The sequence below is a fragment of the Adiantum capillus-veneris genome, chromosome 29, assembly GCF_014529385.1.
Source record: "Adiantum capillus-veneris isolate H3 chromosome 29, ASM1452938v2, whole genome shotgun sequence".
Taxonomy (NCBI): domain Eukaryota; kingdom Viridiplantae; phylum Streptophyta; class Polypodiopsida; order Polypodiales; family Pteridaceae; genus Adiantum; species Adiantum capillus-veneris.
Window position 1 is genome coordinate 73,963,777 of NC_140959.1, and position 16,543 is coordinate 73,980,319.

General features: G+C 47.9%; 1 protein-coding gene across 6 annotated transcripts in view; it reads right to left on the minus strand.

Annotated features, from left to right (window-relative positions):
- The window catches only part of LOC147419409 (Pseudouridine synthase family protein), a 142,200-nt gene that overhangs the window by 10,406 nt on the left and 115,251 nt on the right, over nucleotides 1–16,543 (minus strand). For 5 of the 6 annotated variants that reach the window (XM_086505977.1, XM_086505975.1, XM_086505976.1 and 2 more), the window contains exons 12-14: nucleotides 5,330–5,403; nucleotides 2,064–2,124; nucleotides 1,925–1,980 (exon numbers count right to left, since the gene is read on the minus strand). In XM_086505977.1, coding sequence (XP_086362103.1) covers nucleotides 1,925–1,980; nucleotides 2,064–2,124; nucleotides 5,330–5,403 — 191 coding nt within the window. The remainder of the gene's footprint in view (nucleotides 1–1,924; nucleotides 1,981–2,063; nucleotides 2,125–5,329; nucleotides 5,404–16,543) is intronic. The other variant, XM_086505979.1, reaches the window with a different exon arrangement.

Below are 16,543 nucleotides of genomic sequence, written 5' to 3' on the forward strand. Positions count from 1 at the left end.
TTTACCACCACGGCACAGTGGGTAAGGAGGTCCGCCCCCACTTTTACATATGGTCGAGAGACTGTGGAGTATGCAGATACATACACTTATCTTAGGGCAGTTTTCAGTGGTCTAGTATTTTCCCTGAGGCGTGCAACAGATACGCGATTGACCAGAGCCTATGCAGCATTGGGGAGACTTGAGAGGATATGTTCGCAGGTTCAATTCCAGGAACCTCGGACAAAGCTTTGGCTCTTTGAAACACTTTGGTCACTTCGGCCATGCTGTACGGAGTGGAGATATGGGGCCCCTCAGTTGAACATCATAGCAGAGCTAGCAATACTGATGGATGGAGATGTATGGAGAAGCCATTGGTGTCTATGATTTCTCGGATGATTAGGGCCAAGGGCTCAGTACCACATGACATTGTTAGGGCAAAGCTCGCTGCTCCTCCATTGGTAGTGGAGGCACTCACTCGATCAGTTTCATTTATGCATAGCACTTGGGCTCTCCCTAGAGACAGATATGCTCGATTAGCACTAGAGTCTTCGCGACAGCTCGTATTGCAAGGAGATAGATCATGTTAGTATGCAGAGATGGAATCTTGGTTTCAGTTACATGGCTTTAGTATGGACCGGCTACCCCCATTTCAGTACTCTTTGGATGCACCCTTCATCCCCCTCACAAGGGTAGAGATTACCAGGCTCATCAGACAAGACTTGATTCAGTTGGATACGAAGAGGACATGAATACAACCTACACATGAGCTAGGTACGAAGATGACTTTCTATAGAGCGCATCTTCTCCAACTCATGGAGGATGGTTTGGGGATCAGACCAGCATACATGGATACTCATGTATCCCATGGGATACGATGTGCTATTGGTCAGATACGCACATTATAACATCAGCTAGAGATCGAGACAGAGAGATTTAGAGGAGTACCCGCTGAGTCCAAGATTTGTCAGGCGTGACAAATAGAGCCAGAGACAGAGCTACATTATATGTCACTGCCCAGTATACTATGAGATACGAGGCCGCTTTCACCGTCTAATTTCCACAGCGAAGTACCCACAAATGCATGCATGCTTGCATGTACTGCAAACGGTGGGAGGAGAGCAGCATGTTGCAGGATGAAGCTAGGAGAAGTCCTATGATCTCCCGAGTCCTATCCAAGTAAGGCCCTCTCTCTCTCTCTCTAGCATGGTTTTCTTATTCTCTTCTTCTTATTCTTCTCTTCCCTCTGGAAAACGGGTTGATAAACTAGCGAATAATAATGGGGGGCGTCCCTGCTAGGGAGAAAATGGGCCTGTGTTCTGGCGCAAGAAAGCAAGGCGCCATGGGAGATGCTCAGAAGGGGATTGCAAGAGAAGAGCTTCCTAGAGGAGCCGCCTGCCGGCAGAAAGAGGTGAAGCAAGGTTCGGGAGCCGGGATTGGCCAGCACTGCAGCTTGAGGAGAGAGAGAGAGAGAGAGAGAGAGAGAGAGAGAGGCCTACGTTTTCCTTCTTTGTGTATGCCTCCCCGTGTAGGCGGTTGGAGATGGTCAAGAGAGGTTGAGAGATAGGCTTCTGTGTGGGGTCAAGTTTCTCTCCCCTAAGGTTGTATGTATGCTGGCTTGTGTAGCCGTGTTAGAAAGCTGCAGGTGGTGATGCTGAAGCCTGTAGAGCACATAAAGTGAGCTTGCTCGTTGCTTGGGACCAGTGAGGCCGTATTTGTAGTCTTGTTGCATGTGTCGGTCAATAAAGACCTCGAGTGAAGTGTTAAGAGTGGTGCCAGGTGTGGGTGCTGGAGTGTGCGCATCCGAACGCCCTTCCCCCCATCAACGGATGAGAAAAATGAGATGAAGAGCTGAGGTTAAAAGAACAGCCCTTGCTTTCCAAGGAAGAGTACAGAGAAAAAAAGACAACATACGCCTCTGAGCAATTAAGGCTGTAGGACGGCTTACTTGGGATAAGTGCGACCTAAGTCTCCATGCACAAACTCCTTTATGTAAGTACCAGCCTGTCATGGCCGTAGCGCAAAAGTTCAGGACGATATCTAAAAGAAATTTCAATACAAACTGAAAGTTATATGCAACGGTTTACCTGGGAACGAAGGTGCAGGAGATAATACTGCTCTCCCCCTGATATCCTTTCCAGCTGCAACCTACATTTGTGAAAATAGACTTAAATAAGTCCATATAAAAAGCTAGGCATTCATTTCCTATCATCCATGACCACCTAGCATAATCGCTGCAACCTGCAGTGAAGTCAAAGCATTGCTTATAACAAAGGCATTGAATGACATTCATATATTTACCAGTGAAATGTTTTATTCAACAGGGACATAGATATGAGAACAAGCTTCCTTAAGGGCACGAACATTAGCAACCAAGAATCGCATTAATTAGCAACTGAAAGATACCACCTTGCTAAGAGATTTGATGCGTTGCACGTGGCATCCCTAAGAAGTGAATGTCCATGTCACATGCTGTGGATACAGCAGCTGCACTATCACTTCCCATGCCTCCAGGTTTTCTGAAATTTTGCCAGAGTGAGCCTAGTACTACCATAGTTACAGGGAATGGCTATTTTCAGGTCTCCGTTCTGCATTCCCATTCGAACTTCCCGTTCCGTATCCACAAATATCATGCTCGTTGCGGCTCCCCGTTCCGATTTCCCGTTCCAGGTGACTATGAGTACTACCCAATTCCTGACTTGGGTGCGGTTCTGGGCGTTTTGAGCGATTTATCATATGTGCAACCATCTTCAGCAGATTTTTCGTTCTGGCAGCAGTCTTCCCATTTTTCCCTACCCATACTTTTATACTCAGCTTCCTCAAATCTCTTTGTGATTGTTTCCTTTGAGAGACATCTCCCTTCGGCAGTTTTGAAGTGTTCTATGATTGTTTCTAGCATTCTTACGTTGCTCCACATACTAGTGAGCCCATGCGAAGAAACTCATTACTCCATGCCTCACCAGATCCATTGAACTACTTAGGACTTTGCATGACACTCCACATACTAGTGAGCCCATGCGAAGAAACTCATTACTCCATGCCTCACCAGATCCATTGAACTACTTAGGACTTTGCATGACACTCTGCACATAATGTAATTGTTTGACACAAGTCGGTCATCAGAGCACTTTTGCGAGCATCCGACGGAATCAGCATGTAGTCGAGGACTAGGATCCTTACATCCACTCACACAGAGCGTTTTGCAGGTACCTTAATGACAATTAACTAGCATGGCACTTTATGATGAAACGCAAACTCGTGGCGTCACTCCTCAATGGTGATCAACTCCTGCCGAGCCTGCTACATCTGCTCCTCCATCCACGGGCTACCTGGATAGTGCTCCTCCATCTGCTGTAAGGAGGCAATGCCCGGTCGAAGTCGCTTCTCCTTCTCCCTGGCCGCAGCCAAGCGAGCTGCAGACTCTTGGAGGAAACGACTAACCACCCCAGGCCAGTGGCCACTTGTGTCCCCCTCCGTGTCCAAACTCTCTGTTCATAGCGCCACAACCTGCACCCTAAGCTTAGTATCCAGAAAAAATCCTCTCTAGGATGCATAGCATGACACTACCACTCCTCTGTCTATCTGACATAGTAAGAATCACTGGCATATGATCGGAAAAAATAGTCCCTGCCAAGATGCATAATGAACCACCCATGTCCCAAAAGTGGTCACTAGCATAGAACCGTTCTATCCTCCATAGATTTACCTCCCCTACACGACAGTCAGCAGATTGAGAGAAAGAAAGGGTATCTGAGGGCCGTACAAAGTCTGCATGCTGCCATACATCAGAAATCCTTATAGTCTTACATAGGCGTCCCAAGCACCCAACTCAGCCCCGTGAACAATTATATGGCTGCCTCCAATCCTATCTGAGGGGTCCTCCAGCATGTTGAAGTCCCCCCAAATGCACCACTGTTGTGCATGAGGCTTGCAAGGACTCCACAATATGTGACCAAAACTCAGCCCGTGCACTCACATGGTTGGGCGCATAAATGTTCAAGACGCCCACAAGGCTACCTTGAACCTGCACGGTGACCCACTCGACCATGCCTGGCACAATGATAGCAATGGTCATACATACACTTCCCTCAATGCCGCCAGGCCCAAAAGCAGCTGGCCAAAATATCTCAAATCTACCTCGCAGAACATTGCCACGGCGCCGAAGGAAGCTCTCATACAGATGATTCTCCTGCAGCATAAGAACATCAATAGGTCCACCCACAAGGCACCTTTGGAGCTCCTATCTCAAAGGACCCTGTTGGCACACAAACTGTGGTCCTCCAAGGCCTTGGAAATATTCCATGAGACAATCCTCATGGGGTCAATGAGAGAAAACCTATGTTGCTACAGCAACCAGGCAAGCAATCTTCGAGGCTGGTTTGGATGGAGAGTAATCCGCATCTGATCGACCTCGTGATAAACAAGTCTGCATCACATGTCTAAGATGCCTGTGCAGTCCTCTGAGCCACATCCTCTGCTTATGAGTATAAACATAGCAAGGGGGGAGTTGTGCATCTGCACAAAAGTGGTGATCCCGAGGTCCCCCGTTTGGTGAGAGAACTCAATGGCTTAAGTCTGGAGCCAACCAAGTGACAAATCCAAGGTCCAATCGTGCTGGTCTCGACCACAAAGTGGAAAAGAGTATCCCACTGCAAAGTCTAGAGCATCTGTACCACGTGCCGCAAGAGACAAGACATGAACCCGAAAGCAAGCTGCCTCTGAATCAGCATGGGGGTCGCCAAGAAACCGAGTGGAGTAGCTGAAGAGGTCCCACTGTCTGCTGATGTCGAAACTGAAGAGGCTCCCTGGGATAGCCCCAAAGGACGAGGTCAAAAGGCAAGGTGCTCTCATGTTCTCAGAACACCTTGCCTTTTGACAGAGTTTTATCAAGGGTTTGTCACTTGGCTCCAGGCTGAGGGTCTAAATCTTTAATGTATGGGGAGGGCAATTCGTATGTACTTGAGCCTACATATTCTACAGTGCCAATGCCTAAATTGGGCCCACTACAAATTCCCATTCCATCCAAGTAATTGCTCCTTGATCTGTAATCATCTCATCTAGAGTCAATGCAAGATCCCAGGCGCGTACCTTCTTTTTACAGGAGAAGCTTACCTGACCTCAAAGCATGGGGAAACAATAAAGGATAATAAGATTGATCATCAAAATTCACATCCAATTCCATAATGAGTCAAATCTCTGTCTCCGAATCTCAAGGAAGACAGCACCGTTTACAATTACCAGATTAATTCCATAAATGAGTCGAATCTCTGTCTCCAAATCTCAAGGAAGACAGCACCGTCTATAACTACCAAATTAATTTTGAGGTTTTTCTTTTAGAGTTCACAAAATTTACCAATGAATTATGCGGGGCCGCACAAGAGGACTTCGCCGATGGAGAACTCGCACTGGAGTTTTCTGCTGTATTTCCTACAAAGCAGGAACAAAAGCATCATTGTTATTTATATAGCACAAAAAGTATGCAAGGAAATTAAAAAAATAACTCTATTCTCACACATCAATATGTCTAATTGTTTTAAAAAAAAACCAACTTTGTAAGAATCTCAATGAGATTCTTTCCGCATGGCAGAAGATCGGAGCACCAACTCAGCTGTTGTCCCGCATGCCCCCACACCCCCCCCCCCCCGTGTGCTGCCGACTCTTGAGTCGTCGAGAAGCTTCGCGCTCTCTCTCAGACGCTTGCAAAGGCGTAGTATCTCTCTCTCTGATATCATTCGAGTGGAATTAGCTGCTCCCCCTATGGTGATTGAAGCACTTACTAGATCAGTCTCCTTTGTTCACAGTCTGTGGGATACTACCAGAGATAGATATGCCAGGGTGGCTCTAGAGTCCTCCAGACAATTAGCTCTTAATGGGGATACATCATGCTGGTATGCACAGATGGCATCATGGTTTCAGACACACGGTTTCACCATGAAAAAGTTGCCTCCTTTTTAATACTCTCTACAGGCACCCTTGAGGTCTTTGACGCGGGTAGAGATTAATAGACTCATTCGTCAGGATCTGATTCAGCTGGACACGAGGAGGACATGGATAGAGCCGATACAGGAGTTGGGCACAAAGATGGCTTTCTATAGAGAGCATTTTCTCCACCTCACGGAGGATGTTCGACCTAGCTATATGGATAGGCATCTTTCTCATGGTATCCGATGTGCCATTGGCCAGATACGCACGTCCTCACATCAGCTCGAGATTGAGACTGGCAGATTCAGAGGGGCACCAGCAGATAGCAGGATATGCCGCTTATGCCATCTAGAGCCAGAGACAGAGGTACACTACATATGTCATTGCACAGTGTACTATGAGATACGAGGCCGTTTTCATTGTCTATTCAGAGAAGGTTTGGGGCCACTATCTAGGGTCATGAGTTATGAGGATCAGAGATGTCTTGGGCTATATCTACTTGAGCTACACAGGCATAGAGAAACTTTACTGAGGAGAGCTGAAGAGAGACAACCCCAGAGACAGATCACAGATTTCTTTACACTAGATACTGTACACCCACAAGAACAGACAGAGGAGCAACCAACAGTGGAGAGGTCTACCCGCACTACGGGCAATCTAATAGAACGTGCATTGGAGCTAGGGAGATCTAGACGACCCCGATGGAGAAGAGGAGCTACACAGTTTCGAAGGAGGCTACAGCAAAGGATTCGAGCCATACTTTTTCGTCGTCCAGAGTGCGGATGAAGATGGATCTCTATGCAGATAGATTTCTACATCCCTCCCAAATTGTCTACACATTGTATAGCTCAGTTCACACGATTCACGCCTTTCGCCTTTCACACCTATCCGCTTAGTTTAGGATTCCGCAGTATTTATATCTTGTTATCCCTAGTTTAATTTATTTTGTTAATCTGACTTGATATCAGATACACCGCATTGTAACTTCCTGGTCTCATAGGTCACTTTGGCCTTTTGAAGACGTTAATATAACATTTCATTTCATTTCTCTCTCTCTCTCTCTCTCTCTCTCTCTCTCTCTCTCTCTCTCGCCTTAGCTCACTCCACCTGCCACAGCCCCTCCCCTCACGCCCCCCCCTCAGCCCACCCCACCCAGCAGAGCCACTCCCCTCGCCCCCATACAATGGGCCACGTATGTGCGTTGGACTGCACGATTGGGCAGACATTAGGTCGTAGAGGGGTTCACAATGAGACAACGCATCACTTAGGGTGCGTGCAGCAAGTCATTAGACCTTTGCGTAGTTGGTGCAACAAGGAACTGGTCACACGACACACTCAAAATATTACACAAACTGAATCTATTGTTTTGCATTACGTAGGGTAAAGATTTGAGCTAAGAGGCTGTTTGGCTGGGAAAAGCAAGAGAATAGATTACAGCTTGTATCACAAATGTAACCCCCCCTTTAGGACATCATCTCCATCGGTTGCACACGTTTGTTGCTCCTTTGTATTTGTGATACTTTGGGACCATCGCCAGATTAAAGACTCGTAGCTGGGATTGTCGCTGCTCTGGCAATTGGCAGTAATAAGGAGGCCCAAAACAGCAGACTTGCTGGTTCGCGCAACCCTGCTGGTCTACGCACAGGGGCCGTTACGATGGAGGTCGTGAGCGCTTCACCAGTTTGCAAGTCCCGTACGAAGGCGACCTTCATGCTTACAAACAAGCGGATAACACAAGTGGAAAGGGAGATGAAGGAATGGAAAGCAGATATGGAAGGATGGTGGAAGGAGAAGGCCAACCTTCCTCAACGAAGGCACGCAATGGAAGGAGGAGAAAGAGGACCTGCACGTAGTGATACAAGCACGCAAGGCGGATTCACAAGCACTCAAAGAAGAGGTCTCAGCCCTCAAGCAAGAGCTTGCTGATAGAGGAAGCAATGGACTAGAGGAAGGTGAATTCCAGCCCTCGGTGATAGAGGAAATCAAGATCATCAAGGAACAGGTACGGATGATCAAAGAGGAAGAGAAACAGAATGGGGCGAAGACGTCTTCGTGGGTGGATGTAATCACGAAGACACAGAAGAAGGTGGATGAGGCCGCGAAATGGATAGAAGTCGCTAAGAAAGGGAAAGGGAAAGAAACCACGTCTATCCCCACTCCTACAATCATCAACATGACTTTAGAAGAAGAGTAGCGAACGAAGACTAGAGCTTTGCACATACGAATAACCGGTCTAAAAGACCGAGATGATGCGGAAGGGGAAGTCAAAGAACTTCTCCGCATGATGGGTAGTGAGACTACTCATACAAAGGCATGGAGGGTAGGAAAGAAGACCCAAGGAAATGGAAAGACTTCAAAAAAAAAAGAGAGAAAATTGCGCTTCCCATCCATGGAGGCAAAGGACTTCTTGAAGAAGCGTCCTACACTAAAGAATACGGGCATATTCCTTGGAGATGACCTCACACTCACACAGCTTGCTCATATAAAACAAGTTATGCCCGAGATAATGACAACTCGAGAGAAGGGGAAAGTGGCCTTCTACAGGGATGGACAAGTGGTTATTCTGGAGAAGCACCCCGCATACCGGCGCGAGACCTCTACGACCACACTTAAAGTGGCTACATGGAATTGTAATGGATCTTTGCGCCTTGATGTAGGGGCCTTTGAGGATAGTTTCACAAGGAGAGACATTATTTTCTACTCTGAGCCGCATCAAGCCCTGGGGCAGTCCATGCCCCATGTGAGCGGATACAGATGGAAGACAACTTGCAGACAGGAGACTCGATCAGAGCGTAGAGGACGAGGCTCAGGAGGAGTGGTAGTCTTATTCACGGAGGAGCTACAGTCTCTCATACATATAGCTCGGAGGGATGAGCATGCAAGGTACATGTGGGTGAGAGTGAAGGCAGAGACACGCAGATATCTCTACATCCCTATTTGTTGTTTTCCTCCTACTAGGTCAGTATATGCATCACCTAGAGGATAGTCCCTCTTCTCTATTTTAGATGATGATCTATGGGAGTTTTCCAGAGACTGCGACATTATTATCTTGGGGGATTTCAATGCTAGGACTACCCACCACGAGAGAGTATTCTATGATACCTCAGAGGAGTTGATGCGGGAGCTTGATATTACAGAAATGGGCCTGTCTAGATTATCACAGGATGAGGAGCACACTGAGTATGGCAGATACTTGATTGATATGGGGACTGCACATGGATTGGCCATTTTGAATGGCCTACACAGATTCCCTACAGCTGGTGGTTTTACATGCTTTCCACATCGGCATGGCACTAGTACAGTGGATTATGTTATGGCTCCTCCTGGACACATTCCTTCCTTTCAGGATTTCGTGGTGGGAACTAGACCGGTTGGGGTAGCAGTCGATCGATCATGCTATCTTGTCTTTCACTCTAACGTTCCAGTTCAACATAGCTCCATTGGGAGAGGCCTCCACACATACTCGGTATACCTTCACGAGGGAGATGGACCACGTGTACACTGATGAGATATACAGGCAGCTATGCACTCAGCAGCCAGGTGTAGCCAGGTTACAGTGTCACTTTCACAGGACACAGTTAATACAGTTGGTCCAGGCTGGTTCACACTGGACGGACCCTCTGGACCCTCTGGCCTAGGAGTGACACGTGGCAGGGTACCGACGGTGGTCTAGTGGACCTTGTGGCCAGGTCACCACATGGCTGACATTTATGAGCCGTTGGTGGCTCTTTATGGTGGTACATAGAAGTGGGAGCGGTTGGTCATCGGATTATCTTCTTCACCTTTGGTCCAGCATCGTGCTAGAGAGCAGAGAGTCTTACACAGAGCACTTCTGAGCCTCGACACCCCATTTTGTACCTGTGAGTCCTGGGCTGGAGCTGAGTGTGCTGCCACGCCAGAGTTTGTACATGGTCCTTTGAGCTAGTCGAGTCCATATGTTCTGGTCTACTGCTGTGTCTCTGTTGTTATCCATTGTTTCTGTGTTTCAATCTGTTTGAGAGAGTTTCTATTTGTTGAGTGAGATTGTCTCGCACATTGCACTGAGTGACACCCACACTGTAGAGAGCACGACACATTATCCGCGCTACACCAGGACGACCACTAGATGAGCTCACCCAGATTCTGACAGACACGCTGCATGATGCAGCATCAGAGGCATATCCCCACAACCAGTCTACACGCAAACGATATGGGAGCATGAGGAGTGTAGAGAGACGAGGATCAGATTACAAAGAGAGGTGCTCATGGGTACTACTACACATAGACAGTCACGTATTATCTTCCGCCGCCTAGTGCGACGAAAGAAGAGGGCTTACCTATCTCAATTAGAGCGTGATCTGTATCAGTTGTTTATGAGTCAGGACTCTAGTGAGGCATGGAGGCTTTTCAATGAGCACTCCCCACCGCCAACCATCACTTCCACAGAGACATGGGGGGAATATGCTACATCTCTCTATACAGCATCGGGGCAGCCACCTATGCCGACCCTCCAGAGGCATGTCTTTTCTTTACTGCCGAGAGGGTAAGGAAAGCCATTGACAAGATGAAGACAGGAAAAGCTCAGGATCATGATGGTCTGGTAGTAGAGCACTTTATCCATGCCAGAGATATGCTTGCAGAACCTCTTGCTATGATGTTAAATAGAGCCATGTATGAGGGTTTCCCTGAGACTTGGAGTATGTCCACTATTGTGCCTATCTTCAAGTCGGGAGATCCTATGCTTCCTAGGAATTACCGAACCATCATGGTTGGTCACACTCTGGCTAGGCTATATGCATCAATTCTTGAGCATGACTTAAGTGGATGGGTAGAGAGAGAGGGCATACGGGCAGCACGACAGGTAGGGTTCAGGAGAGGTTTCTCCACTCTTGACTAGATATTGACACTCAAAGCCATTTTTGAGGAGGGTAGACACCATGGCAGGAGGATATATTGTAGCTTTGTACAGTGCCACGAGCCAGACTCATGCGCAGATTGCAAGACATGGGGGTGCCCACAAAGCTGATCGTAGCTTTATACAGGACAATGGTAGGACAGGTACGCACTACTCAGGGTATGTCCGGCATGGTTCACTCCACCATTGGGGTGAAGCAGGGTTGTCCCCTATCTCCGACTCTCTTTGGGATATATGTACATGAGTTTTCAAATTATGTATAGACAGAGGGTGGTAGAGGTGCTCAGCTTGCAGGGACATGGATTCTGTTGCTATTATATGCTGATGATATTGTGTTGACCTCCGATTCTCTAGAAGGGATGCAGCATCATTTGGATGCACTGCATGTATTTGCACGAGACAGTGGATTGTCTGTGAACCTTGGTAAGACCAAGGTAATGGTGTTTAACACCACGGCACAGTGGGTAAGGAGGTCCGCCCCCACTTTTACATATGGTCGAGAGACTGTGGAGTATGCAGATACATACACTTATCTTGGGGCGGTTTTCAGTGGTCCAGTATTTTCCTTGAGGCGTGCAGCAGATACGCGATTGACCAGAGCCTATGCAGCATTGGGGCGACTTGAGAGGATATGTTCGCAGGTTCAGTTCCAGGCACCTCGGACAAAGCTTTGGCTCTTTGACACGTTGGTCACTTCGGCCATGCTGTACAGAGTGGAGATATGGGGCCCCTCAGTTGATCATCATAGCAGAGCTAGCAGTACTGATGGATGGAGATGTATGGAGAAGCCATTGGTGTCTATGATTTCTCATATGATTAGGGCCAAGGCCTCAGTACCACATGACATTGTTAGGGCGAAGCTCGCTGCTCCTCCATTGGTAGTGGAGGCACTCACTCGATCAGTTTCATTTATGCATAGCACTTGGGCTCTCCCTAGAGACAGATATGCTCGATTAGCACTTGAGTCTTCGCGACAGCTCGTATTGCAGGGAGATAGATCATGTTGGTATGCAGAGATGGAATCTTGGTTTCAGTTACATGGCTTTAGTATGGACCGGCTACCCCCATTTCAGTACTCTCCGGATGCACCCCCCATCCCCCTCACAAGGGTAGAGATTACCAGGCTCATCAGACAGGACTTGATTCAGTTGGATACGAAGAGGACATGGATACAACCTACACATGAGCTAGGTACGAAGATGACTTTCTATAGAGCGCATCTTCTCCAACTCACGGAGGATGGTTTTGTGATCAGACCAGGATACATGGATACTCATCTATCCCACGGGATACGATGTGCTATTGGTCAGATACGCATATCCTCACATCAGCTAGAGATCGAGACAGGTAGATTTAGATTTATAGTACCTGCTGAGTCCAAGATTTGTCAGGTGTGCCAAATAGAGCCAGAGACCAAGCTACATTACATATGTCAATGCCCAGTATACTATGAGATACCAGGCTGCTTTCACTGTCTATTCAGAGAGGATTTTGGGCCACTTTCTATAGTCATGAGATACCAAGATCAGAGATGCCTTGGATTATACTTACTGGAGATTCGCAAACACAGAGAGGACCTCTTGAAGACGGGCACAATGAGAGAGATCTAGCCACAGCGGAAGATCACAGATTTCTTTCAGTCACAGACAGAGGAGTTCGAGCAGCCCCTGCAGCATAACAACACCAGAGGTACCAGTGGCATATTGGTCACGTCGCCCACGGATGTGAGGGCCCTCTCGATATCGATGTAGACTGCGACAGAGGATCCATACCATAACTGGCGCGAAATTGGAGCCGTCCAGATACTGATGTATATGTATATGATGCCTCGACTGTCAGAGAGCTCCATTGTATCAGCTCACCCTTTGTCTTCCCTTTGTTTCAGCTTTCACCCCACCCCTACCCACTATTTTCTTTTCAGTTCTTTGTACTTTTTGTACCTAGACCTGGTATTAGATTCACCACATGTAACCTTTTGGTCTCATAGGTCATTTTGGCCTTTTGTAGACATTTATATTACACTTCATCACATCTCTCTCTCTCTCTCTCTCTCTCTCTCTCTCTCTCTCTCTCTCTCTCTCTCTCTCTCTCTCTCTCTCTCTCTCTCTCTCTCTCTCTCTCTCTCCGTGGACGAGGGCGAGGACGACCTGCTGTGGCGAGGGCGAGGGCGACCTCTGCTGTGGACGAGGGCCGAGGGACGAGCAGGCTTAGACGTGGGACGAGGGACGAGCAGGCTGAGGCGAGGGCAACCTACTAGTCGAGGGACGAGCTGGCTGAGGCGAGAGCAAGTAGGCTCAGGGCGAGGGCGAGCAGGCTCTTGGCGAGGATCGCGGGCGAAGGAGAGCTTGCTGAGGCGAGGGCGAGCAGTTGCGTTGCCAACCTGCTGGATGAGGGATGAGGGGGCGAGCTTTCTCTCTGCTGGACGAGGGTCCTGGGCGAGCTGTTGAACCTGATCAAGGGCGAGCTGCTAGGCCTGGGCAAGCTGTTGGTCCTATGTCAGGAGGACGGGACGAGACCAGCCTGCCAGGGCTAGGGCGAGGAGTCAGCCAGGACGAGGGCGAGTACCTGGTGACTAGGGCGAGGCCAACCAGGGCGTCCGTTGGTGAGGGCCTTGACTCAGTGCTCGCTTTGTTCTTCTTTCTTAGATGGACCAACCAATCGAGGATGGTGATGCAAGTGGCTTCACCACCCCACAAAAAATGAAAGCGACTTTCAAGCGGAGAAAGAGAGATAGTATACTCTCGCCAAGCTCACTGCGAGCAGGGAAAACCGTCAGAGTCCAAGATGATTTAATGATGGAAAGGGTTCAAGTTATGATTAAATATGAGCTCAGCTTTATGAGAGATGACATCAGGAAAGAGATGTACACATACGCAGATAGTTATAACAATTCTATGTATGCAGATATGAGGAAAGAATTAGATAAAGCGATGCTTGGTAGGCATGATGAGATGTATCTATCTGTGAAAGGGGAGATGCAGGCTCTAATGCGTGCAGAAGTGAATGTAATGGAATGTATTATGCAGAAAAAGTTGGATGAGGCAATTACAAGCTTTGAATCTTGGAAAACCAATGTGGAAAAATGCATGAAGGAAAAAGATGCAGTGATTGAAGAGCTTAAAGGGGAACTTGCAGCTTGCAAAATTATGCCCAAAACGGAAGGGGAAAATCAGCCCTCGATGTTAAAGGAGCTCGAAGATATTAAGGAGCAGGTGAAAACTCTGCAGGAAGGAGAAGAACAAAACTCGAAAGAGGCTTCCTCATGGGCGGAGCGCCTTGTTAAAACACAGGAGAAAGTTGATGAAGCAGAAAAATGGATCGAAGGTGCAAAGAAAGGGAAGGCCCGGATGCCAAAAGCCGCACAAACTTCTACCATCATCAATATGACCAATGAGGAGGAACAGAAGAGGAGGAACAAAGCCCTCCAAGTGCCTATTACTCGTATCAAAGACACCGAAAATGTAGCAGACGAAGTGAAGGAACTCTTGCAGCGCATGGGCATCCCGGAACCTATGCACACAGTTGCTTGGAGAGTAGGAAGGAAGGGAGTGGATGAGAAGGGAAACGTCAAAGAGAAAGCACTTATTTTGCGTTTCCCGACTTTGGAAACAAGGAAGGAATTCCTGAAGAAGAGACCAGCACTTAAGAAAACTCGAATATTTATGGGGGATGACCTTACTTTAGCACAAATAGCACATATGCAAGAGTTGATGCCAGAGATCAAGGCAGCAAGGGAGAAGGGAAAAATTGCCTTTTACAGAGGAGGGAAAGTAGTGGTTTTGGAAAAAGGCACAGCATGACGGAGCGAGACATATGGGACCGCACTCCGGATGGCGGCATGGAATTGTAATGGATCATATAGGCTGGATGTGGGTGCCTTTGAAGATAGCTTCAGAGATAGAGACATTGTCTTTTACTCGGAGACACATCAAAAATCTGGACAGTTGATGCAAAGTGTGACTGGCTATTTATGGGAGACCCCTTGTCGGCCAGACGCTAGATCCCAACATGGAAGTCGAGGTTCAGAAGGGGTAGCAGTCTTATTCAAGGAAGAGTTGCAGCCGCTATTACAGATTGTCCGGAGAGATGACCAGGCGAGATACATGTGGGTGAGACTGAGAGCTGAGACAGGCAGATTCTTATACATTGCTATATGTTACTTTCCCCCTAGCACATCAGTCTATACCTCACCTAGAGGGCAATCCCCTTTCTCTATACTTGATGATGACATATGGGAGTTCTCTATCATTCTCTTGGGAGACTTTAATGCCAGGACGGCCAACTCCCAAACGGTATTTTATGATACCTCTCGGAGGAGATGCTTAGAGAGATAGATATAACGGAGATGGGACTTGACACACTCACAGGATAAAGAGCACACAGAGTATGGGAGATATCTCATGGAGATGACAACTACGCATGGTCTGGCCATACTTAATGGTCTAGAGATATTTACTTCGTCTGGGGGAGTCACATGCTTTCCACACAGACATGGGGCCAGTACAGTGGACTATGTCATGACTTCACCGAGCTTCATCTCTCATATTCAAGATCTAAGTGTGGGCCCTAGGCCTGTTGGAGTAGCAATGGACCATGCTCTCCTGACTTTTTCAGTGTCTTTCCAGTATAGTGTCTCTCAGACACCACGCAGGACTGCACACACACGCTATACTTTTACACCAGAGACGGATTCAGTTTGTGGAAGAGATTTACAGACGGATGGGGGCAGCCGAGCCTGTATATACAGTGGAGGAGATCACCACTTTATTCACGGAGATCTTGCATGGGGCAGCAGGAGAGGCATACCCACACACTCAACCAGATCAGAGAAGACGTTCTGGGAACATGGCTCAGAATAGTTGGTATGATGAGGAGTGCAGAGAGATGAGAGTTCAGATTCAGAGCAAGCTTATACTTGGAGTCATTACATATAGACAGTCTCGGATTGCCCTTCGGCGTTTAGTGCGACGGAAGAAGCGGGCCTTTTTAGCCCAGATGGAATGTGATTTGTATCAGCTCTTTTTGAGCCGAGATTCCGGTGAGGCCTGGCGTCTCTTCCATGAGCACTCACCTCCTCCAGTGATTACCTCTCCCGAGATTTGGGGTCAATATGCAGCATCATTATATACAGTACCTGGGCAACCACCATTACAAGACCCTCTAGAGCCATGTCCAGCCACTAGTAACTTCTTTACCACTGAGATGGTGAAGAACGCCATTGACAGGATGAGGACTAGGAGAGCATATGATCATGATGGTTTGGTGGCAGAGCACTTGATACATCCTAGAGATTTACTGTCAGAGGTTCTTGCGCAGTTGTTTAACCGTGCCGTGTGTGAGGGACTACCCGAGTCCTGGAGATTATCTACTATTGTACCTCTTTTCAAGGCAGGGCACCCCACGGTACCAGGGAACTTCCGTACTATTATGATAGGGCACACATTGGCACGGTTGTATGCATCCATTCTTGAACAGCAACTGAGTAAATGGGCAAAAAGTGAGGGCATACGAGCAGCAGGACAGGCTGGATTCAGGAGGGGTTTCTCCACTTTGGACCATATTCTTACACTCAGAGCCATTATTGAGGAGGGTCGGGCACATGGGAGACGGATGTATTGTTGCTTTGTGGACTTCCGCAAGGCATTTGACACAGTGCCGAGGGTCAGATTGATGCACAGGCTACTGAAGTTGGGAGTACCCACAGAGATCATATGGGGGATCATGGCTTTATACAGCTCAGTGACTGGCCAG